This window comes from Labrus mixtus, chromosome 11, assembly GCF_963584025.1.
Source record: "Labrus mixtus chromosome 11, fLabMix1.1, whole genome shotgun sequence".
Taxonomy (NCBI): Eukaryota; Metazoa; Chordata; class Actinopteri; order Labriformes; family Labridae; genus Labrus; species Labrus mixtus.
Window position 1 is genome coordinate 22,950,790 of NC_083622.1, and position 25,402 is coordinate 22,976,191.

The window sequence follows — 25,402 nt, forward strand, 5'->3', positions numbered from 1 at the left end:
TCCTAAGTGAGCCGGATCTGCAGCCTGACTCCAACAGACTGTTTTTCAAGTGACTCAAGTGGAATTTGTAAACATATATTTATGAATCAAATCTCAGTGTCAAACGTGTTAGACGCCTATTTTCGAGGATATATTTGTCTTCTGTGTGATCACATTGTGTTTTGATTGTTATTTTAGATGTGTAAATATTATTCTTTTACTGTTCAAAATTACTTCAATACACCCATGAGGAATTGTTAATTAGGTAAATTTGAATAGTTGACTGATTCAGATGAAGAACATTTTCTGTGTACTCTGTTCTAATTTATATTATCAAAATCATAGTGGGAATATATTAGATTTTGTCGGTCAGGGAGTTTGTGTGGTAAATTGTTCATGAAACACCATGCACATAGTATGTTCCATATTTTGGTAATAAAGGCATTAAAGCTGTCTTTAATAACCTCATAAAAACCAACCAGAATTCAAGTGTATTGTCTTGAATTTTCTCCTCCTCCACCTTTCCTCATTTTTGTTTGTTACCACTGAATAAATGAAATTAATAAGAGGCTGCTTCTCTTTCCGTCTTCCAACATTATGACTCAAACCAGAATCAGAACAATGACCACCATGTCTGCTCACATGTGTCACAACGCTAGCCTGCAGCTGCTCTGATCAATAACAGCACAATGACCCACGAGAAGTGGAAGCTTATTTCCTATTCAGTCTGAAAAAAAAACATTGATGTTTCTCGGTTCGTTTCTAATGATTTCAGTGTGTTATGCGGTTCAGTCAGCTGATTCATGACTGCTATCCACTCCAGAGCCCCCCAGTGCCTTTAGGGACAATAACCAGCTTCATAGGCTGCTTCATAAAAGTTAAAGTCATAGAGGAAGATGCCGACCTTCTGCTACCAGCAGGCTGTTGATTTCATTTTAGTGAAATTCAGTGACTCAATTAGTTATTACTTTTATTCTAAATTTAAATGCATTCAGCTTCAGAAGAACTGATATAAGGTAATAAATAGATGAAGGTGTAAAAATTACAGAAATCACTCTGGTGCCATTTTACCTTGTTAGAGTGATGGATTAGCGGAGCTGTTCTGGCTGTTGTAAATGCTCTCAGTGGAGACGCACAGGTTTGGCTCTGTGTGTGATTGTGTGTCGGTGTTTGCCACTCAATCATAATTGGATAGTGTGGCCCCTGTGACCAGTATGTCAAGGTGAGACTGGATTAGACCAGACAAGAGAGGATGGGTTTTTATTTTTATTTTGATGGATGTACACTTGTGAGTATGAAGGCTGTTTCTCATGCTGCAGAGTCTCTCAGGTGTTTTTCACAGCAACAAATGTGTTGTTATGCCCGTTTCAAAGTGGAGAGGCTTTAATGCAAACATGCACAAGTTGTTTTCTTTAAATCTCTCTTGCAGACAGAAGGAGGCTCAGTAGACTGACTGCTAAGGCTGTTCATGAAATCTTTCACTTGAGGAGATCCCAAAAGTGTCTTTACTGTACTATTGTTGCAGAATCAGTGTTGGGTAGCTTGGGTCCACACTGCCCCAATCGGAAGTAAAGTAGCTTTTTGGATCGATTTTCACTCCTCTGGGTTAGAGAAAGTCGCTGGTATGGCTGAGTCAATAAATGTCTTATTACTGTGCTTTAAAGTTTTGATAAGCACCAGTTTCTTTCATTTTTGTTGAGGTGAAAGAAAGGCACTTCCTTTTTTGAAAGATTTGCCTATAATAATAATTTCACAAAACTTTATGCGTTTTCAGAGTGGTTGTTATCCAGTGTTCAGCATGTACTCTTTGCTGTCCTTTCCTCATTAAAACCAGCAATTTAAAATACCTGAATTATTATCCTGTTCCTTTACCCAAACATTGATGTGTTTTGCTGGATGTTTCCCGTAGTTGGCACGTAGATCGGCAGTCTGAGTACTGATGTTCATTTTTAATGGTTCCCTCCTGCCTTAATGAGCAAAATTAAAAGCTCGAGGGAGTGATTAAAATGCTGCTAACATCCCCACTAGAAAGCTTTTCAGTTTACAATTGCTGGAATGTTTTTTTTTTTGTCAGCCAGAGAAATTTGAGGGAGAGCAGCCCAGTGTGAACAGTTGTGATAGAGAAACACTCTAAACAAGCAGCAGTATTGTGCTTTTTGCAATTAGAGGAGAAGCTTTAAATACAAATCTGATGCACCATTCTTCAAAATCATCTTGTAGAGCAGATATACAGATCATTGTAGCTTTTTTCAAAACTCTTGCATTTCAACAGGTGACTTTTTCTTTAGATTTGGTATTGGTATTTTACTACAAAAAAAACAAACTGGCCTTCCAGCAGTCCTGACTTGTCACCAATTAAAAATGATTGGAGTACTTTGAACCGTACAATAAGACCCTGAACCGTTGAAAATCTGAAATGTTACATTAAGCAAGAATGGTAAAACATCCCACTTTCACATTTAGAGAAAATAGACCCCTAACACTTTGTAAGATTCTTGTTCCTAAAACCCTCACAGAGTTTTATTAAAAGAAAAAGAGATGCATCAGAGGGGTAAACAGGACCCTTTCCCAACTCTTTTTAAAAGTGTTGCAGGCATCAAATTCAAAATGGGCATATCATTTTCCATAAACACTGACATTTCTCAGTTTAGATATGTCATTTGTTGTTTTTCTTCTATTTTCAATTCAATTTTGGCTTTCAATGTTTTGCAAACTATCACATTCTTTTTTATTTACATTTCATTCAACGTTCTAATTGTTTAGGAATTAGGGTTGTGTCCTAAAAACTGGAACATGTCAATCAGTTACTATTTTGAGATTGCTATAGATAATTTGTGGTCCTGAAAAAGATTACAATCATAGTATAAGCTTGTTAATCCACAAGAACTGCAGAGAAGCTGGTACCTCAAGGGAAGTCTTGTTTCCTCAGACATGTAATCGAACAGCACAAATAGATGTAGCTGTCACTGGAGCATGCTCCTCCAGAGTCTCTTTGGTCAATATTGTAGTGATAATGTCACGCTGATTGTTTACAAATCCTCCCACTGCACGCCCGTTTTCCTCCACTTAAAGACAGTGACTGAACTGTGCTGCCATGACTCACATACACAACATTTCCCATGTGAGTGTGTGGTGGGTTTTTTTTTTCTCTGTCCGGATATACTCATCTGAGTCAGTGTGTGTATATTTCGTGTGTAAGGATTCATGCTTGGGTGAATGTGCAAGATTTTCCTCTGAGTGTTTTGACAGATGAAGGGAAGCAGATTATCCTCTGTGGAGTCCGTAATTTAGTTCCTGAGTCATTCTGACCGTTCAGCCTGCTGGTACTGCTTTTTAGTCTGTTCTGTCATTTATATTCCTTCTAGACTCAAAGCTTCAGTAGCTTTCTATCTAGAAATATAGGACAAAAAGTTCGAGAATCAAATAAGTGAGCTCTAAGGGATGAAAATGGCATCCCAGATTTCCTTTTAGACAAAACTTTGTATGTAACCCTGTGATGTCATGTCTGCATTTCTACCTGACACATGCTTTATTGCATGCTGGAAGAAGTGAAACAGAATAAGAAGTGAAACATATTGTACGACCTTGTATTCTTAAAGCAGATCAGGGAAAAAGATGACTGATAGTTCCAGTTTTTCATATTTTCCAGTAAGAGTTTCAGGACTAAACAATAGGGAGACTTTTATTGAACCCCTCAGGGGACATCTAGTTTGGCTTGGCTTCCTCTAAGCAGGTTCAAAGCTCAGTGTCTGTAACAAAGAATAGAGGGGAGTCAGTGTTTTGCCAAAGGAAACCTCAGTAAGGTGGATACTTGTTATAATGGTGGCATAATCCTACTTTATCCTGCCAAGATATATTTTTTATAATAACACTCTAACCGCCTAATTTCAGACACTGTTTTTACCATCTGCTTCAGCTTACTTGCCATTTTAGCATTTGTTTTCCTTTCATGGCTAATCTTTCCCTCTAGGTTCTGCATCACAGAGTCCTTGATTTCACCACTAATAAGAGATCAGCTATGGCTTTTCACTTTTTAACCCCCATGTAACACATTGTTTTAGCCAAAACGTTGATAATGCGAGATAATAATAAGAGACTTGTTTATTTTCTCCAAGAAACAAACTTAATATATGATTTTTCATGGGTTTAGCTTCATAATATGCATATTTCCAGATGGATTTTGTGGATTGAGTTTTGCTTGCATCAGGTGTCGTTCTGTAGCCTTCAGCCTGCTTCACACAGTCAGTCTCTTCAGTTTAGTCCAGTGAGTTGAGAAGGTATCGTGGGCCTCTCGCTGCTTTCAGTAAATTTCATCATGTCAGTGTACTATTCCTGCAGGTACTTTATGTTTCGATGCTGCAGACAGGATTTCTGCTGTTGCAAGTTTGTGAAATGGGATGAATGTGACGTGCTGTTGTATGGAGCAGGAAAATCAAACAAAACAAAACAATGTACTTAAATGTATCTCAATTTGATTTTAATTTAATAAGCAGAGCAGCAATAGTGTGCTCCAATCATCAAACATGAAACTCACTTCTGCCCCCTGTTGCCTTAAATGTGAGTAAACAGAATAGTTCTAGGCTGTGCAACAATAAGGATTTGCCGTGTTGTGTGTATGGGCCTAATGTTCATTTTGTATTTAGTTTAATTATTTTTTTTTTAAAGATAAAAATGATTTAAACATTTCCAGAAAGTTTATTTTCATAGAAATGTTCAACTTTAGCTTTATCTGCTTCAACATGATGAAATCCTTATTGGCACACACACACACACACACACACACACACACACACACACACACACACACTTGCTTCCTCTGCTTCTCTCCTTATCTTTCTCTACTTACGTCTTATCTCTCCCCTGACTCGACAGCTCCAGCTGCAGCTCATTTGTGTGTGCAGTGAACTGAGGATCCATTAGTGCCACCGGCTGAACCCCACCTGAGAAAAAAAAAATATTGACCTGAATTTCTTTTACGCACACTGAAACTCCTTGACTGTATGACACTGTAATTTATTTTTGCTCACGTTACAGTCAGGTGCGGTAGCTGTTTTCTCAGTTTCAGTCACTATCATGGTCATGACACTGGACCAGCATTTGTGACTGCAAGAAGTTCTATTTTTACATAATTGATGGATTACAGACAAACAACCTCAGGAGCCTCAAGAACCCAGATTGGTTGTGTTAAATAGTTGTTGTTTTTTTATTTCAATTCATTATTAACTTTTTATTATTTTTTTAATTACAAGGACCAACAACAACATACTGACACATTACAACAAAACAAACAAAGATTAACAACAGCATTTTTTGAGACTATATTTCTCGATGCAGGGACACATGGGTTTGAATCCAACCTTGGCCCTTTGCTGTATGTCGACTAGGACTCTCTCCTCCCTTTCTATCTCTCTTCAGCTGTCTTATATAGAAATTAAAAATATACTGTTGTACACATTCATTAAGTCCTAATTCCTCTTATAATCAAATCAGACACATTTAACTACAAATATGACAAAGTTATTCGTTATTTTTTTGCCATTTTTCTCTTTGCCAATTTCCCACTAACTTAAAGCGCTCTGGTTTAGTTTTGTAATTGAACACTAATAAACAGTCTCTAATCATAGCTTATTTATTAATCTACTAGATCCACATAAGCCTTTGTCTAGCTCTATAAATGCGGGTGATGGGAGATGATGCCCACAGCTTTAGTACTGAAGAAAACAAACACGTTTTTGTTACTGATGAGTACATCTTTCTATCATCTCTCTATCAATCATAACTCTGTAGCAGTCTGTTTTTGCTCTGCCATCTGTGTAAATCACACAAAGGGTCCTGAATAGAATTTAATTAAGTAATTTACACGCACTTTTCTCTCTCTCTCTCTCTCTCTCTCTCTCTCTCTCTCTCTCTCTCTCTGTGTTTTATTAGTGCTGATATTTGACATCCTGCTGGTCCATGACAGATGGCAGGAACATGGAAACAGACTCTCATCTGCTGATTTGTTTTGTTTTTGTTTTCTATTACTTTGATCGTTTACATTGTCTCACCGACTGTTTTTCTAGTCGGTTGTTAAATGAATCATGACTTGTGATGCTGGGAAACATTTATAGGACCATTATGAGAGAAAAGGGGAACAAAACAAACATGAATAAGTTATTCTAAATTCAATCTATATACAAATTACAAGCCAAAGCTTTGACAAACACATTTTTATTATGCCTCTGAGTGTTTGAACAACTTTTGTTTCAGAGATTTATTTCTTTTTTTTATCTTAATTGAACAAAATCTCAAGTTCATTGTCTACATTGTTTGTATTTTTCATTCTAAACCTACATGACCTTTACTCACATATCAAGTCTTTTCTGTCTTTGACTGATTCAACTGTCAATGTTTCTGACCTTTATGACTACTTAAATTTAGACTGCCGCCGCACTCCTTTAACTGGATTCAACTTTGTGAAAGGTCATAAGCAAAGCAAAAGAAAAAATGGTTTACTTCAAAAAGTCAAGGGATGCTTCATCTTCTGTTTCTCAAAAAGAACCTTTAAAGGTAGCAGTTTTTAATCATTGCAGCTCTATAACAGTCTATGTCTTTTTTTTCTGCTTGTCTACTCTTCTCTTTAGGCTGGCAGGTTACGTGGAGGCTTTGGCATCTCGGCTGGGAATGCAGATTCCGGACTTAAGCCCGAAACAGGCTGACATGTGGCAGACCAGAGTCAGCTGTCACTCGGTTGGTGGCATCTCATGAAACGCACTGAATCACACTAAAACCCACAAATCTCAACCAAAGCTCAACTCTTAATTGTCCGTGTCACTCGTCCTGTGTTTGAGAACCTTGACCCTTGTGTCTATGCCCAGCAGTGCACGCAAAGATAGAAATAAAATCTCTCCAATACATATACAATTAAATACACCTGTATCAGAGAGCATCTGAGGGATCGTGTGTGATGCATCATAAACATGAAGCCAGGCCTCAGAAAAAAATATCTGTGAGATGTGCCCTTCCCATAAAAGTCATAGTGAAGGAAAATTAGACCTGACTGATTTGTTAATACTCTCTGACTGCTCAAGTGTGAAATGTAATTACCTGTAATCAGGCTGAGTTGTGAGTCCAGTATTGTAAGGCTCTTGGGTGATGGTGAAGGGCCATGCCAACTGTTCAGGTGTGTCAGGGAATACCTGTTTTTCCTTTCTCGCAAACACACATACAGAAAAAATGTGAGCTTTACAAGAAATCAATATCTGGAGTCAACTGTTGCCTGTTCAATCTTCCATTGATGAAGCATCCTTGTTTTTATTTTTAGTGAATTTGCCCAAAACTGGTTTTAATACTCAAGATAAACCTAGAAAGCTTACAATTGTCCACTCAACTACCAGAGGATTTTTAGCAGGAATCAGGGCTGACATTCTGTTTTTTTTCTTTTAGTATGGATTATTCAAAACAATGGATCTATCTTTTTTGTCACTCGTGTTTACTTCCCTTTCCTTCTGTTTAGGGTAAAGCCATCGGTGTTGGCATTGGTTGTATCCTGGGCATGTTCCCTCTTCTGTTCTTCAAGGACGATGACGAGAAGAAAAAGGCCAAGAAGGAGGCGAAGGAGAAAACAGAAACACCAGCTGCTCCAACAGAGAGCAGCCAAAACTGAAGCTAACCATCTCACCTGAGACAAGTACTATTTTCACTCCCTTAGAATACTTTTAACTGAGACTGATTTGGCACGTGTCTGGTAGACTGGAGCATACAGTATGGAAATGTCACTGAACCTTCGAAGGTATTCTGACCGAGATTTTAGATATTATCTGATTGTAGACTTTGAAATGAAGCACAGGGACCTGAAAGTCTCATGAAGAAACAAGAGACGGCTGACTCACTGGACTGCTGCTACTCTACTCTAACTATTGCACCGTAACCTCACTTCGTTTCAACTGACTGACAACGGCTGAAAGTGATGTATCTAAAACACTTTGCAGTGGCCACTGTCTCTCCTCTGCTCCCAGTCTGTACGTTATACATACATATATATCACACATATAGGTAAGTGATGATTTAAGGGCTCCCTGAAATGTCACAACAAACTTTGCAGCCAATGCAAGAAAAACAATCTACATTTTTAAAGAACAAAATCTGCACACTTACTCACATGGCATTTTTATGGTTTCTTTCCATTGTCATTAGTTCTTATAGATGTCATTAATGAAGACTGAATGGAGAGGCATGCTAACGGCTTGCTTCATCAGTGTTTAACCCTGTTTAAAAACCTTGTTTCCTTATCGTTTTTTTGCATAGAAAGGTGAACGCATGCCTGCATTTTGATGATGTCAGAGTCTTAAAAGTCTTGCAAGCCTGCCTAACGTACACTCTATGACAAGCATTCAGTATCTTTCATTTTAAAATGCACGCTGTTACAGTACATTTGTTACACCTGCTAGCTGCCTCTTTTTTTTTTTTTTTGTTATTTTTATGTGGTTTTAATTGAATTATTGACTGTTTGTGATCAAGTTTGCTTTTGTAAAAAAATACCCAAAGTAGTAAAAATGTCTCCCAAGTGTACTGGATGTAGCCAGCTAGGGGCAAAAATCAACCTCAGTGTGTTGCTTTCCAAGAATTGAGCAGTGAGGGAGAGATCCATGTAGAGGCAGAGGGAGAAGGGACAGAGAGAGAGAGAGAGAGAAAAGAAAGAGGGGGACAGAAACAGAAAGAGAGAATGAGAGACAAGCAGAGAAGAAAGAGAGGCACAGAAAAAGACACAAGAAAGAAAGAGAGAGAGAGAAAGTATGGCAGCTCGGAAGCACTGTCACTAAACCAACGCCCTCTCTAGCTCCAATTTGATGTGATCATTCTCCTCTAGTCCTGCACAAACGAAGCTTCAGCTGAACTACAACACATGCCTTCCTCATGAGTAGTTAGAACCTGTAGATTAGTCTGGAAATACTCACAACCACGCACAAGAGAGGCAGAACTTAACCAGGTGCTGAATAACATTTTTGTTAGCATACTTTCAATTCTGTTCAAAAACCTATTTCTGCATTTTAATACTTTCACACAGCTTAATTACACATTCCTATTTAAACACTCTATATAATATCCTCTCTGCTCTACTGCCCTCTGCTGGCAGACATTCAGAGAACTGTGGCAGCTTCTACCTTCTAATTTATTTTTGCCTATTAACATTCAAACCCCCTTGCTGCCTGGCTGCTAATCTTCTTTAATTCCTTATTTGATGATTGTTCTTGAAATCATTTTTCTTCTGCAGCATCTGCTAGCAATGAATCAAAAACCCAGAGAGGATTTTTTTTTGGTTGATTACCCTACCATCAATCCCCGTCTTAACTCAGCTTCTCTTAATATGTTTAGTTATTCTTGAAGTTGTTGTGTTTGTTACCTCTTTGGCTGAGTTATCTCATCTCAATAGCTCAATTAACATATTATTTTAAATCTGTTTAGAAGTTGAAATGAAAGAGAGAGGTCATGTGTTGCTCGCTGAAATGTCCTCACAGAAAATGTATTTATTCCTGTTTTAATGTTCACACTTATATTTATGTATTCTCTCACTTTCTTTATCTCAAAGAACAATGTCCAACACATACATATTTGTCAGCACAAAAGACTTATGTGTGTACATTTTTAACATTGTTTTCAACATGAATGACATTTGAGACTAAAAGTAAACTCACTCAACCTGCTCTCCAAACTTGAAACTATATAAAGACTTACCTGTATGAGATCGATATAATGTGGATACCAGTGACCCTGAAGTGAGATACAATTTAGACACTGTACAAAGAGATGGACATAGTTATGTAGAAAGGATTTCTGATCTGATTGCTTGATTCCCTGCATGCACTGCAAATAAAACAAATGTTATTGTACATGTTTACTTTGTAAGGCTAACAAAAAAAAAAAAAAACTTGAGTATGTTCTGAATAATGCATTGAAGGATAACATGAATCCCTGCAGGTTACAACACATGAGTTAAAATGTAAAAGATTATTGAAATAAAAAAATCTATTTTATGGCTGAGTTATCCATAACAAAGCACAAAGAATCGTATGTTTCCTTTATTCACAGCCAGTGATTGACTTAAATGACTCCAGGTAGGATTTGTCTGTTTTCTTGAAGCCTTGCAGACAGTAACAGAGCCCCCTGCTGGAATGTGAACTGGCTGTGATCCAGTGTGAAGATTTCAATAGTTTGTGTGGTGGAGGCTTCAAAGAAGAATGAATGAAGAAACTCTGCTTGATGGGCATAGTGTGATGATTTCTTGTTATAGTAAATATTTCTGCACATTAGTTTCTTTTTGGGTTGTATTATCTGTATAAGACTAATAGTAATAAGTCCATTACTGGAGCCTGGAGGACTGTTTTCTTCTTACTGATCTGAAGGGAAACATACTCCAGCTTGTTTCTTTGTCCCATTCCCTTTGTTCCCGCTGGTTGCCATTAGTTGTCTGCACACACAAACACAAACATGTCGTGGTTTATTAGTGTCTGCGGGGAACAGACAGGTGACAGAGAGGCAGTCACTTTGAGATTATCATCAGAGATTAAACATCTTGGGACGGGAGTCGCCCAGAGAGAGTTTGTGAAACTGAGAGGGAGAGTCAAGTGTAACACAAAAACACAGGAAACAAACAATTCACTGGCATCTGTTGGTCTAAATAAAAGTTTATACTTATACATTATTATTATTATTCCTTATATTACAAAATAAGTGATAATAAAAACCAACATTTGAAAAAATCCAAATGTATTTCACAAAAGCTTTATTTGTCACTCAAATAGTTTTGTATGACACATTCATTCCTCCAAACAAAACAATTGTTAAATTGAGCAATAACATGACACGCATACACACACACACATACACACAGTCTGTACTTTTATAACACATATAGCTGCAAAGACAAAACAAGCACAGAGTATCAGTTTTAAGTTATTCAACGAGCTGCTCAATCTGACATTTGACTTAATATGAGCCTTTCATCACTTACTCCCCTGCACCAAACACATTAGCAAAATGCAGACAGACATTTTAGAACTGCCAGTTGAATTTCCTCTTGCAAAGAAATGAGTCTACAGGTCCCCAGAGCCCTCATTACTGATGCTTCATTAACTGTAAGAGAGGTCCTTACTTACTTTAGTTAAATATCAAAATCTTCAACATCATGTAAAACCCTTGTCTGAGAACTGGAGCCCTGTTACTACAAAGCTAAAATAGTATAGAAAAATAAAAACGTGTTAGTGGCATTACATTTTTTTCTCCTTGTATACACATGCAGTACTGTATGGTTTTTAGAATTAGTCGATGTATAAAATGGGCCAGGGCAATCAAACCCAAAATACATCCTGTTGTGAAAAAGTTATTAAATTCTTAAGCAGCTAATTCAATTCATTTAGTTTTAGAATGAAATAAACATCCTGGAAAGAAATTGCATTTTCCTTGGGCAAGCCACATAATGATGAAGAAGACAAGTCATTATTTTATTCACCAGTCATTGTTATAGAACCAAAAACATTTTCTAGTGTTGGAAAGTATTAGCATTGTTAGCAAACCTTATTAAAACCAAATTGCAGATAAAGCTAAAAGCCTTAAGGAGATCTCATTAACGACTAATCTACTGTGCCCCGTTTCAAACTATTAACGCTCCAAATCCTTTGAGTGATTCATTCTTGATAAGAGAAAAACGTTTCTCATTTTAAAATAGAATTGATCTTTTTGTGTTCATCGTGCATCGCTCATCCCTGACCGTATAGCATCCCCCTCTGATTCAACAACTTTGATTGTGCAAAAGTGAAAGCTATTACAGAGAAGTTCTGAAATTGTAATAAGAGTGTAAAAATAGACTTTCTGTTTGTGGTTGGTTATGAGGTTGAAGAGGAATTTTCTGCAGTGTTGCAGGTTTCAGTCAGTCCCAACTTGCCTACCTTCATAACTAAATTCAGCAGAGTTCAGACAGTACAGACAACCAGCAGATGTCTCTGTTACGTCAACCTGCAGCTACTGTCAAGCTGGTAAATCAGGACTTTTCACATGTGTGCTTTGCTTAGAAGGACCACAGAAAGAACACAGCACCGTGCTCCCAAAGAGAGGAAACACATTTGATAAATTCCTATATTTTTAATCATATTTCCCAGTATTTGAGTGTGCAGCGGTCTCCTCCCAAAAAGAGCAACTCCAGTTTCATTGCAGTTTTTGTTCAGTGACCTTACACCATGATAACAGGTATCCAGCACCGTTCTCATGGTAAGTATTAATACATTAAAACTAAGTCAGCATTAAATCAGCTCACGCTTCTGCACTGTGAGAAGTGGAACGACTACAGTCTTTAAATCATCAACAAGCATCAAGTCTTAGCATCAATGTGTGCTCATACCGCACCATTTCATCACTTCTTACATTTGTAATATAGAAAAAGAAAAAGCCAAAGCTTGTAATATTTTACTGTTAATTATTTTTTTTAAGTGTCTTGGCCTTTCCTTTATATCAACGTGGTGTAGCTAAAGTTAAATAAATAGATAGTTAAATAAAGCGTTAACTCGTTCTACAAAACAGTAGAGCCTCCTCACCTGGAGGAGAAGCTATTCTGCATTACACCGGAGAGTTTGAGAGCTGCATGGTCTACGTGATATGTCAAGTGACTTTCAAAATGGTCGGAACAAACTCATAATTGTATAAAATGTCGAGAAGCTCCTCAGTTTTTATGACACAGTCCACACACACTCAGTGACATAAGATAGTGGGCCTTAAGACGGGGTAAACCATCACCCTCACACACATCATATGAACCCGGGCTCTCTCTCCTCTTGGCCCGCTCTTTTGTTGTGGCCACACAAGAGCTGCCTTTGTATGCCATCATACTGTGACCAAGTACGAGCGTGCCTAAGAGAGAGAGTATGTGCATATTTGTTTCCCCAGTGTCTTTCAGTTCATGCATGAGTTTGTGTGAGCCCGTGTGTGTCCTGGTATTTGTGCCGCTGTTCATGAGCTCCCCCGCTCGCCCACTGTGCTGGCAAAGACCCGGCCAGTTGGTAAAACGGCGCAGATAAAGGACAAGAAAGAAAGTGAGCCTCCTTTTTCTCTCTTCACACTGTTGCATTGTTGTTGGAGCAGGCAGGCAGGCTGGTGGTGGGATGGGTGGGGAGGGAGGGAGGGAGGGAGGGAGGGAGGGAGCGGGAAAGTTGAGTGAGGCCAACGTCCTGATGGTGGTTCCAAAGATGTGCCTGCTTGTTGAGCTTATGTTTGATGTAATGTCTTAATCCTACAGTCAGCAGCAAAGGTTCATATCCTGAATCCTACTCTAAGTTCTTTTTGTCCTAACTTCACACTTTAAATGGTCCCGACAAAATAAATAACAGAATATTTTCCTGTTTTCAGTTGGCAGGATGCTCTTACAGGATCAACACCGTGGACTCAGAGTCAGCAGCAGAACGTGGAATGGAGATTCTTAGTCTACTTTGTTGTTGTTGATGGAATGAACAGGCTGGCACTCGGCTGGGCATGAAGACGAGAGGGAGGAGGAGGAGGAGGAGGTGGAAGAACGTGTTTTGGTGGTAGAGGCAGAGAGTTCCTCGGGTTTGTGTTTCCCATGCAGGGCGATTGCAGCCAGAATGCTGATGATGTGCACGTGGAAGTACATAGACCTGGAAAACAAGAAGAAGAAGAAAAATAGGGGAGGTAGCTTTGTCATTAATGTGCTCTAAGTGAATGTGCTATCCAGTAGCAAAATATGCAATGACAAAGTAGAGCAAGCCAAAAACATATTTTGCCAAAATCTATCAATTGGAAAACTATTAAGTTCTTCACATAGAAGGAATTCTTGGCTCCTTTGCTCTTTTTGAACTGAATACATTTCATGAGCCAGAAAGGGGGAACTGCTTGCAAAGTAGCTTTTATTTTAAAATGTGGTAATGGTACGAAAAGAATGCAAATTCAATGTTACTTTTTATCAGTCACACTAGAAATAAGATAGAAAACTCAAGAAGTAGTGATCCTCTGTTTGTTGTGAATAAAATGGTTTATAAGATCTGAATTAAACCATCTGATCCATCCAAGGATGTAGAATATAGTTTACTTGTGCAGGAGAGGAGGAGCATGTTCAAAACGTTCTGTCACTACAGATGTTTATTCAATAAAAACAAGTGACCTACAGACGTGTAAATGATGACATTAACAGTATATGAGGTGGATGTCCACTTGAATGCTGCAAGTAATGTGTTTCCAATGAGAGGAAGGCTCATTATGACAGTTACATACCGGTAATATACCAAAGTTGGCTCGACTGCAAGGAGCAGAAAAGGCATGACCGTGTAGCAGATGGCCAGCTGGGTGGCTGCCCAAGTTAGGACATCGTAACCCAGCTTCAAGCCTCTGAAGCCCAGGAAGTAGTGGCGAACAGACTTCCTGACCTGGTCAGAAGAGACAGACAAACCGAGGGGTGGATCAGAGGAAAAGATTTGACACATACAGAAACAACATATTTAAGCTAGACTGCTACAAAGGTAAATAGCAAATAAACAAATTAGCAGTTCTAATAAAAAGTTGTCTACAGTGTTGGGAAATTATAAAAATGTAAAGATACAATTGAACCACAATTAAAGTATTGGGGGGGGGGGGGGGGGGGGGGTAGAGCACTCACAGTTCGTGCTGCCATTGTGATGGGGATGGCAGTGAGAAAGGTGAAATAGTACCCTGGATAAACACCGTGCCAGAGGGCAGACAGTAAGAAGGTTAGTGCCAGCCTGTGCTTCGGGGCTCTGTCATAGCACACCCTGAGGAGAGAAGTGGAATCAAACATATTAAAATGAGTACATGTTGTCCAACTGTGAGTGCTTGCGGTCTGCAGTTCAAAATTGAAGCACCCACGTTTTGAGCCAAACTCCTGTCCGGATATTCCAGTTGTCTATAAAGGTCTTGAAGCTGGTTGCGGTCTGAAAACAGTTAAAAACAAATCAGTGTTTGTGCTAAAATCTTTTTTCATTGTCATCCTTTGCATAACATGATTTAGCATATCAAATGAATGGAGTATAGAGACCCTATGTTGTGTTTTTAAGCACGTGAAATATTTATAGTACCTCAATCCCCAAGATGTTGACGTTGCATATGAGGTTCCAAGATGGCTTTCCATTTACCTCCATTCCCAAGAAACCATAACCTGCAGCGTTGTTCACCGCATCAGCTTGACAAGACAGAGGGAAAAAAATCACATGACTTCCATGGCAATAACAATGCTGCTTATGTGTTCAGTCATTACACAATTAGTCAGACAATTAGCTAATTACACTGAAACACACACACACACACACTTCTCACCCAGCGTCCAGGCGAAGTAGAATTTGGGCCTTGCTGCTTGTATGGAGAAGAAGGCGTAGGTGAGTCTGGTGAGGAAGGGGGCGTGGTTTACAAAATCGGGGTCAACGTTGTAAGCTATGGGCAAGGCCCGAGTCACAGTGAGGAAGGAGAGCATGCAGCCACTGCAAACTAGCAATTTCTGACAGACAGCGAGCTGCAGAGAGAACAGATGGTCGGTGAGCAGAGTCACATTAGACATGTTGACCAATGGGCTGTCCAAGTCAAGTCAACAACCAACACAGCAGCTGACTAGGCTTCAAAAACAGATGTAAGTAATGTAACAATCCCCGGCTCCGCAAAAGGACGCTGTAGGTGAGGGACCAATTAAGTCTATTCCATTCATTAAATATATTCAATGCATTCAGGCTATTTTACAAGTAGTCTGTTTTTTTTTGGTGGAATGGTTTGTCACCAATATACATTTCTCACAGAAACTATGAAACCTCAATATAGTTTATTTTGCTCAACTCGAGCCTATTGAAGACAGCATAGAGAATTTAAAATTTTAGTGCTAACCTTTTCTTTTAATACACAAAACGAAAGCACATAAATCACCTGATATATCAAAAGCGGTCTAGATAGAAGACAGACATTTTTGAAACTGTTGGAAGAACAGTTCCAGGTTATCCTGTGACATTAAGTCCATCGAGTTCTTTGACTTACCAGAGGCGAAGGGTCCGGTATTTTATCGAAGCCATTTTGCCCATTACAAGTCTCAGAGTGCCGCCTGAGCCTTCTGCTGATGTGTCTGCCCTCTATGAAGTCGATGTAGTCGTTATAATCATTGCAGGGTCCCACCAAAACACTCAGGAAGTTAAGATTGTAACTCAGGTACTCGATGAAAGAAGGCCTCACACTGCAGAGAATCAAAATATGATAACAGTGTTCATTTCATGTGCATAGCAACAATGTGTGTTTATGTCTTTTAATTTGAGGGCAAATAGAATAGCATGCCATTTATTTCATTAGATCTGTTTTATTGTTTGAATGAAATAAAAATGTTTTTGTTTTTTTTGTTTTTTTAAATATGATCCAAACTCTGACCCAAAATGACTGCAAGAGTTAGATTAAACAACTTTTATACTTTTATAAGCAACAAGTATTTGGTGTTGAGAACTAGTTATAAACTGAACACAGTGCTTAGGTACTAAAAATCAGAGATGGACTGATATGGGATTTTAAGACCCGTAACAACATAAAGGGAAATAATTAGTTGATAACGGATATTTGTTTAACAGATAGCTGATTTAAAAAAAAACCTTTTCAATGTCATTTGAGCACTGATGCAAAGGTATTTAGAAGAACACTATCTTACATTTTCAACCAATCTGGGTGCAGACCAACACCTTCACTGCTCTGCTAAATGTGCAGCAGACAGTGATAAGAGAACGTGATGAAAACAAATGTCTCCAAGCAATTTACTCCTGCAATCATTGTTCTGATTTTTTTTTTTTTTAATCAAATGGGCACAAACTAGAAACTATGTTGGCCAGTTTGGATATAGTTTTGATCAGCCAATATTGACTCGTCATGTCCGCTACACAAATAGATCAGTTATGCTAAACAGGAGATCATGAGGAAATGTACCTTCTCAACTTAACCTACAATCATGAGACAATCACCAAATGTAATGTTTCTGCAGGGTTATCACACAAGAGCAAACAAAGTCACATGATGTTTTTTGAAAACATTTTTAAAGACATTTCAAAATAGCGTGCATGGTTCACTGATAAATGTGGTTTTGTAGATGCACATGCATACAAATGAAAAGTGTTCCATGCAAAATAATGTGTCGTTTCCAATTTCCCAGCATGCTTTGCTACATGAATAAGCTTTTCACCATGATTTCATCGCCTTCTGAATGTCCTTTGTGTCTAAAGGAAAGGAGACAGTTGTTTATTCTTCCGTAATGGTGTCGATTAAGATGCAACCTTCAGTGCACACAAACCTACACATATACAGTACACATATACAGTACATATCACTGACAGAGGTTAGATTCATATTAACACGTACTCGTTCATTGTAGACTATGTGCACCTTCAAGGTCAAATCAGAAAAAACTCAATAGGGGAAAAAAATACCATCAGGCTCCTCCATCAAATCGAAGAGTTCAGGGCTCTTGCTTGTCTACAAAAAAGTCTATACCTGAACTCTTCACATTATAAAAACATAAGTCTGTTAACTGAAGCTAAACTTACCTTATAGACAGAAGCCTCTGCTCCGGGGTCAGCTCTTCAGGTTTCTTACACATACCTGAAAAATCAAAAGGGTGAAGATGTCAGTCAGTAGTTTGGAAAGTCTGTTTTTACTTATTTTCTAACTAATCTAACTAATGTTATGATGGCTGAATTCCATTTATCTGCTTCAGACAGTCATTGCTAATGTAACAAGAGCATATGTGAGAGCACGTATCTTACTACTTACTTTGAGTTTAGCGTATCTTTATGCATTTGGGTGTGTCTATATGTATTTGTGTGCATCCTCTCTGCTTTACCATCATGGAGCTGGAAAGCCAGTGTTGTGATCTTCTGGGTGACTATCATCAGAGGTCTGAGCAGAAAACACAGAAGAAGAACTTCTGTTTCAATTCAATCGCCACAGAAAACGCAGATATATCTCATGAACATCTGCAATGAACCAAACATACAGTCAGGTTGTGAGTAGTGATGATCATATAGAAATCATATCAATCTGATGTGTTAGCCTCACAAAGACAGCCTGATATCAGTAAGCAATTTTGACAAAGTCTCTAGTATAGTAGGAATCTTATCCTACTTTTACCCTATACTCAGGATGTTTTAGTAAAAGCCAGCCCCCTTTTTTTTAGTCATTTATGATATGACTGACTTAAAACAAAGCACGACCCAACTTAGCAAATGCCCACTGTGCTTCTGTCTGAGGGGGCTGAATTGATTTCCTCCCATGAATCACTTCTTTCTTTTCTAGCAGTGCCATGTGAGGTCGCTTATTAATCCTTATTAAAGCTGTTCATAAAATGAAGAAAGTTTCACTCAATCATTGTCTCGTTGAAGACCAGTATAGCCAGATCTTCATCTTTTATAACTCACATTAATAAAAGAAGAAATACCACTCCACACCACACCATTTATAGCTTTCCAAAGTGCTTGTTAGCTGGCCGATGTAGGGCAGGCCATGTACAGTATGTCTAGATGGACTAGTTTTACACCATCTCTACTAGTTTCATTCACAGATACAGAGACCTCTCTGTCACAAGAATGTGAGTGTGTGTGCAAAAAGACACACATAAGCTACATCCCCCTCTCTCTCTCTCGCTCTCTCTCTCTCTCTCTGTCCCAGACACACTCTCTCACACTGGTTCCTGTGTGAGAGTGGGCTGCATTGTGTGCACAGCATGGAAATCCGAGGCAGAGAGGTGCTGGCCGAGCGGCTGGCAGTGCCAGCTCAATGAGAGTTGGCAGTTGGCTGTAGAGAAACATTTTCATGGTGCCAGCCTGTGTGTGCAACACTGCACTACTGCAGCCTACAGACTCGGCTTTTCCATGTACACTTTAACATTGGTACTGTCTGTACACGGGATTTGAAATCCAGTCCAATTTCACTTCATCTGTAATTCTGCCAATTTCACAACAGATCGACTTATGGAAATCCCTGCTGACATACGGGAGAACAGCATGCAAACTGTAGAGAGAAGCTCAGCATTAAATGTTTTTGGCATCCTCCAGCAGGGGAAGCAAAACAACATGTCAAGTTAAAAATAAGAACTACATAATAATACAAAAGATTATAACTGAAATACAGTAATAGCTTTGGGCTAGCAAAAATAAAAGGACACTGAATCAAAGACGCCATGGAGCATTTCTGTTGCTTTTGGTTCCCTGAATAAAATCTTCTTTAAGTAGTTTATGCGTCTAATCTGAACATTTAAAGAAGTGGGTTTATAATTCAATATAACAGCCTGCCCAGAGCTGACTCACAGTGCTGGCCGATCATCACCAAAGTCATGCGACGTGCAAGTGAGGCTGCCAGCAAATTCATCCACATCAGAACTGGGCAAAAGAGTTGTTGAATATAAGAGCCAACAAGGTCAAATGTCGTCTTACACAGAACAACAACAACAACACACAAACACACACAGAAAAAAAGAAAAGTTACTTGCTTTATTCACAGCAAAACCCTAAGACCTCAGGAACTACTCCAACAACATGCTTCAGTCTGGAGATTCTTAAGTCTGGGCCACTGTACACAAAATTATAATCAACATTGTCCCAACCCAAACTCATCAATGAGAAGTAGCTACGAATTCAGGGGAATTTAAAAAAAAAAAATTAGTTGACGAAATCTTACATTTATAAAAAAAAAAAGGAAGATGAACGAAAGCCGAGTCAATGCTGCATTGATAGTTATATCACAATCCCCTCCTGCTTCCAAAGGCTCTTGCTTTCCAGTTTGAGAGTGTGTAAACATACTGAAGAGAAAACTGCCAACTCTGTTTGAAGTCTATTTAAAACAACAAAATCACAGTTTAGAAGATGAAGCAAGTACCTTGACTGATTCTAACTTTCCCCACCTGTTGACTGATCATCAGTGGTGATGTATTTACACAAGGCTGGAATGACTGCATTCATCGTTTGGAAACGTTACATGATAACACATGAATGGCTCTTACACTGAGGATGACGAATATGCTGCCAACCAAAAGGGTGTGGGGCAAAGACAGGAAATGAGGAGAGAGACGAGAGTGGATATGTTTTTTTTTTCCTACCCAGAGAAGTCAGTGGACAGGATCCCATAGTTAAAGATGAAGACTCTGCTCACTTGGCATGCTGTCAAGTAGCCCATAGCTGTCACCATGGTATACCTGCATGTGAAGGGGGGAACAGTGAATCAATGAATATATCCTCCTTATGTAACACACCAACTGTAAATACAACAATGCAGGACTGTCAAATATAGACGTTTCTTTGAGCATGTTTACCATGATCCGTTTTTGATTCTGCCTTTTAAAAGTGATTTTGACCACAAGATACTTTTTTATTATCTTAGATGTTTATATGACATGAACGCTAGAACAATTCAACGTATGGCTCTGTTGCGTTGAAATGGTACTATTCTTTCTGCATTACCATTTCTTGACACACAGTTCAGCTCAGGTGCTCAGTTCATGGACGTTCAGTGTAGGTGATCAAACTTTTTTTTTTTGCTGTGGCTTAGTGGTAGTCAGTAGTCTCTAAAACAGGAATGTTACAATACATACATACACATACACATAACAATAAATGTTAAAAAGACCAGACAACATTAAAACAAACTTGGTCCATTACATCAGGTCATGGCAAGGTCATAACACAGACACCCACTCAAAGGTTTACAATATCCTGGCATGGTGTTAGTACGAATTTTCATGAATTCATACAACTTTGTGAATGAACCATTTAAATCTGTCTACCACCTAAGAGTAACTCTTCTCTCAGGTTCAAGATGTAACCATATCTATGTAAGGCATCTCATGGCAGAAGAGTTATATTTGGTTTGAAGCCAACTGTCTGTTGTAAAAGAAGGTTTTCTAAGAATGAAATGTATATATATCTGACATTTAAGAGTCACGGTGATGTCTTCTTCCTTGCCTTATAGAGATGTACCAAAGTAGCCAAGAATTTGTAGGATGTACCTTCTAGCAGAATATAAGCAAGTCTGTGAACATAGAAACTTTGTCAGTACTTTCTCGGTTCGTGATTGTTAACAAATTGTGTTCTGTTGTAACTGTCTGACCTCGGCCGATTAAACCGCGTTATAATCCACAGTCTGTTTCACGATTTCATTGAATTTATACAGCAGCAACAACCCCCACCCAACACATGGTTAAAGTGCATCATCTTGTGCTAGCCTTGTTAAGCAGTGATATAGTATTGCGGCTGCATCTGTGAATGTGTATGAATGGCATTAGTTAATACTGATGGTTACTTTACATAGCAGCCTCTGCCGTCTGTGTGTGAAAGAGGTGTCAATGGATGAATGTGACCTGCGGTGTAAAAAAGTGTCTTGAGTAGTCAACAGACTCGAAGAGTGCTACACAAGCTGATGTCCATTTACCATTTTGCATTAACATTCAAATATAAAACTAGATATGCTACGCTTATATATTTCCTTAAAAATGTAATTGACAGAATTTATCATGTACTGCTAAAGTTGTTGATTTGTCAGGGTCACGGAATCTGTTACATAAATAATCTGTTTTTAACCAATGAAATGTGTGACTTTAAAATAAAAAAAATGAACATACAATTAGATTGGATTTAGAACCTGGGTTGAAAAATACTCAAAGAAATAGGCTGTATCCTGATTTGGAAAATAGCTACTGCTTAGTATCATATGAATGCAGATCGCACGTTAACTTCCAATGAAATTGAATTATGAAACTGTTAAACTTAAGGATCACCACAACAAGTTCCTGAAAGTATTCACATCATAACAAAGCAGAGTGACATTTTTCTATTGGCTCAGCAGATTGTCCTGAGGTGGCTTTTTTCTTTTAAATAACCTTGTTTAACCCTGTGCCAACAAGAGGTGTATGTAATGTGGTATGCAAGTTATTGACACTGTGTAACTGTGTTTAGCTTCCACTTCCACAAAATATACCTACAGGCTAATTCCTTCACATGTGAATAACAGAGCAACCTAACCAAACCTTGTTTTCGTTCCTCCATTCATGAAAATTGAAAACACCCTCGAGACAAGACACATACTGAATGTTAAGATGTACTCAAAGAGCTACACAAGTGCACATGACTGAGAAAAGGCGAATAAAAATGCACAGAAAAACATAACCTTGTTGTCTGCATCAAACCTAGCAGACTTGGTCCGGCTGCCTTTCACCTGACGTGTTCATGTCAACAAAAGTTAATCAGTTCAGACCACATATTTACAGGAAGATAATAGGGCGGGGAGAAACAACCCAGCCATTCAGACAAACAATTACAAAGGACAGAAGCATAAACTTAGAGTTGGTTACATTTTTTCTTACACTGACATTGCCAAAAATTCCAACACACTGTTCTTATTCTTCTTACCTGTGTACATTGTTGATGTCAGCTTGAACGATAATCAAGTAGCTTGCAACCACCACTGTCAGGATGTGAGCCGAGTACCTGCACATAAGGATAGATGCTATCAGAACGTGTGCATCTTTATAATTATTTAAATAAAACACTGCTAATTATTTAAATTGTAAGTTGGCTGTATGTCTGTGATAGGATGCATTTAGGAGTCATTGTAGCCTTGACATGTTCTCCCTTAAACTTGTTATTTGTGGATCAAATGCCAACACAACATAACTGGAGTATATCTTTATTCTGTCTTTGCCAACACTGTCATACTTTCTTTATTAGCCTGTGGTGCTGCTGACATTTAGCCCTTTTGTTTTGAATGAAAAGTAGAGAAAATCCAAGTGAAGAGAGAAGAAAAGGAGAAGAGCAGCATCAAATTGTGAACAGTGAGATTAAGAATGTGTGAGCCTGTCGATGACAGATTCATGCAGTACCATCCAAAGCAGAAGATGAGAAAGGCAATGCCGAGGAGAGTGGCCACAGCGTGCCGGACCAGGGGATTGGCATGGCCGGGACTGAGGTAGAGACGAAACCAGAAGGCAGCAATCAGGGCAAACAGCTGGCATGCCAAGAAATTCACCTGTTTGGGATAGAGTGATAGAGTGGAGTTAAGACGGGCATTTACAAAACGTTAACCACAAAATATTTCCTTTTCTGATAACTTTTTGTTGACATGGTCAGAACGGTGATCATTTTCAATGTATTTTAAAAGGGGCAGTGGGTGGTGGTGGTGTAGGCTCTACTGGAGTGCATTATTTTGAAATCTGTTCCTAATATTTTGCTGTCTGCATTAACACACAAGAGTGGAGTATAATATTAGGATCACTTTGATGGCATATGAGATGAGATGAGATATCTTTATTGTCACTGTACAAGTACAACGAAATATTGTTGGAGCAAGCCTGTAGATGCCTAATATCAGAAATATACAAATACTAAAGCCAAATATTCAAATAAGAAATACAATTAAATAATACGATATAGTATTCCTAGTATTATAATTTGCAGGTGAAAGGTATAGAATAAATAGTTATGCAGGACTGAATTACAAGTAAAATAACTGGCTGTGGCTAATTTAATATAACTCTGAAAAGTCTTTAGTTTTGATGCCATTTTGGAGTGGTGTGCTAAAAAAGCATTTTATTGAAATAACAAAGCATGCCATCAATGTGAAAGTAGAGATAGAGACACAGATCATCATGATACACAGAGAAAGCATAACTTGAGAAATGCTGACTTTGAAGAATTACTGTGGGCTAGTGTTTGATTGGCTCGTACCTGATCAAGAGGAAACCTCAGGAATTCACTGACAGGCAGGAGCCATCTGGATCCAGTGGTAGTAAACGTGGTGTCGCCCATCCTATCGTTTCTGTACCGACGCCTCGGTGTTTCCGCTTCTCTTTCTCCTTCCGTTTTGAATCAAATGTCTCTCTACTTCACATGACACACATTACATTGTTGTGTTAAGTGAATCCGCGACTTGTCAAACCAGTCTAAAGTGTGACAGTCCAAGTATTACACTAGTCTAGTCTCGACTGTAAGCGACTACCTCCTCCTCCTCCTCCTCCTCCTCAGTCAAGTCACACAGAGACAGATAGAAGATAAAAAGCTTCTCCGGTCAACGCTGACAAAATAAAAGCCTCACCGGGGAAAGTTCAAAATGAAGTTAAAACACTTTTCTACTAAAACGACAAAATAAATTAAATCAGGAGAAATGATGCATTATCGTCGTGTTTCCCCCAATTGTAGCCTACTTATAGAGCTGCCACTATAAAGGGTCATTTTTCAATATTTATTATGTAAATATTGATTTTGTGAATAGCTACATATAGGCTAACTCCTTTTGATATAGAAGTAGATTTAGCTATTGTAAGGCATTGTATTAGCCTATGGGAAAAAAAGTTACTGCGCTATTACCCTTTACTTCCGGTTTTAAATATGAGTTTACAAAATGGGACGATAAAAAATGTCTTTAAAGGACAACTAGTGAAAACAAATATTATAATGAATACTGATCAAGACAGTGTAAACAGAGAGTGTTTGAATAGGTGATTGAAGGCATCACTTTGTAAAGATCTGGAGATGATTGCCACTGTCATCCTTATTCAATACAATCCACTTTATTTAGGCTATATCCCATTTAAAAAGAAAGCAGTCTATTTCAGTTTAACTAAGTGTTAAATGCTAGATAAAAAGTAGAATTAAAAGACAGCAGGATTTAAAACACATACAACATTAAAGAAAGAACAATGAAAAGTAAATAAAACATATAATCATAATAATAATAATAATAATAATAATGATATAATTTAATACTCAAGTGCAGATCTACAAAGTAAATCTGAATTGTACTTAAGAACAAAATTTGATTTGCTTTAGTGTTTTTTTGGGCTTTCCATGAATCTGTCATGTTTGATCAGGTCACATGCCAATACATTTCCCAAACAAACGTAGCTCACATTTGATAAACATGGAGTTACATGTAGAGTCCAAGAAGCTGTGAATAATACAAAATACAAAACTGCTTTAGTGTAAAAATTAAAATTAAATGATCATATAAAAATTAGAGGAGCGTATTTCGTTTTTTGGAGGGGGTTGTATGAAATAACCTGAGTCTATTTCATTCTACATGTTATGGCAACTTGTGCAACAGTGATCTGCAGTCACATCAACCTTTAGTCTTAGTGGAAACATAATTATAGGGTATGACACCTTCTCTGCTCTCATTGTTAACGTCACAACAGATAAAATAAAAGAGGTACATTTTTGAGGTTTTAAATAATGAGAGGGCGCAGTTGATTTCTTTGTTGTTAGAGGTTTTCTCTTCGGCACAGTTGGTGACTTGCGCCTCTCAGCGTCCTGTCAGCGAACCTGCAAGGCGTGACTGATGACGTCACCTGTTTACATCTGCCAATGAACACGTGGCGCACAGAATCCTGACCTCTTATTGGTCAATACTTGAGACGTCTGGGCGGAGACTATTCCGC

At 38.4% G+C, this 25,402-nt stretch overlaps 2 protein-coding genes across 2 annotated transcripts in view; one reads left to right on the forward strand and one right to left on the reverse strand.

Annotated features, from left to right (window-relative positions):
- LOC132984238 (transmembrane protein 65-like) overlaps nucleotides 1–9,243 on the forward strand; it is a 35,369-nt gene extending 26,126 nt beyond the window's left edge. Inside the window, exons 7-8 of the mRNA XM_061050982.1 lie at nucleotides 6,603–6,708; nucleotides 7,475–9,243. Coding sequence (XP_060906965.1) covers nucleotides 6,603–6,708; nucleotides 7,475–7,624 — 256 coding nt within the window. The 3' untranslated portion in view covers nucleotides 7,625–9,243. The remainder of the gene's footprint in view (nucleotides 1–6,602; nucleotides 6,709–7,474) is intronic.
- A 1,483-nt stretch (nucleotides 9,244–10,726) lies between these two features.
- Nucleotides 10,727–23,940, reverse strand: mboat1 (membrane bound O-acyltransferase domain containing 1). Its single transcript, XM_061050978.1, has 13 exons — nucleotides 23,694–23,940; nucleotides 22,850–22,995; nucleotides 22,380–22,457; nucleotides 20,075–20,170; nucleotides 17,825–17,880; nucleotides 17,529–17,583; nucleotides 15,991–16,183; nucleotides 15,289–15,481; nucleotides 15,051–15,154; nucleotides 14,842–14,906; nucleotides 14,615–14,747; nucleotides 14,233–14,384; nucleotides 10,727–13,619 (listed from the first exon to the last, which is right to left on the reverse strand). Exons 1-13 carry the CDS (start codon nucleotides 23,772–23,774, stop codon nucleotides 13,424–13,426), a joined length of 1,548 nt encoding a protein of 515 aa, XP_060906961.1. The 5' UTR covers nucleotides 23,775–23,940; the 3' UTR covers nucleotides 10,727–13,423.
- Nucleotides 23,941–25,402: the final 1,462 nt, after the last annotated feature.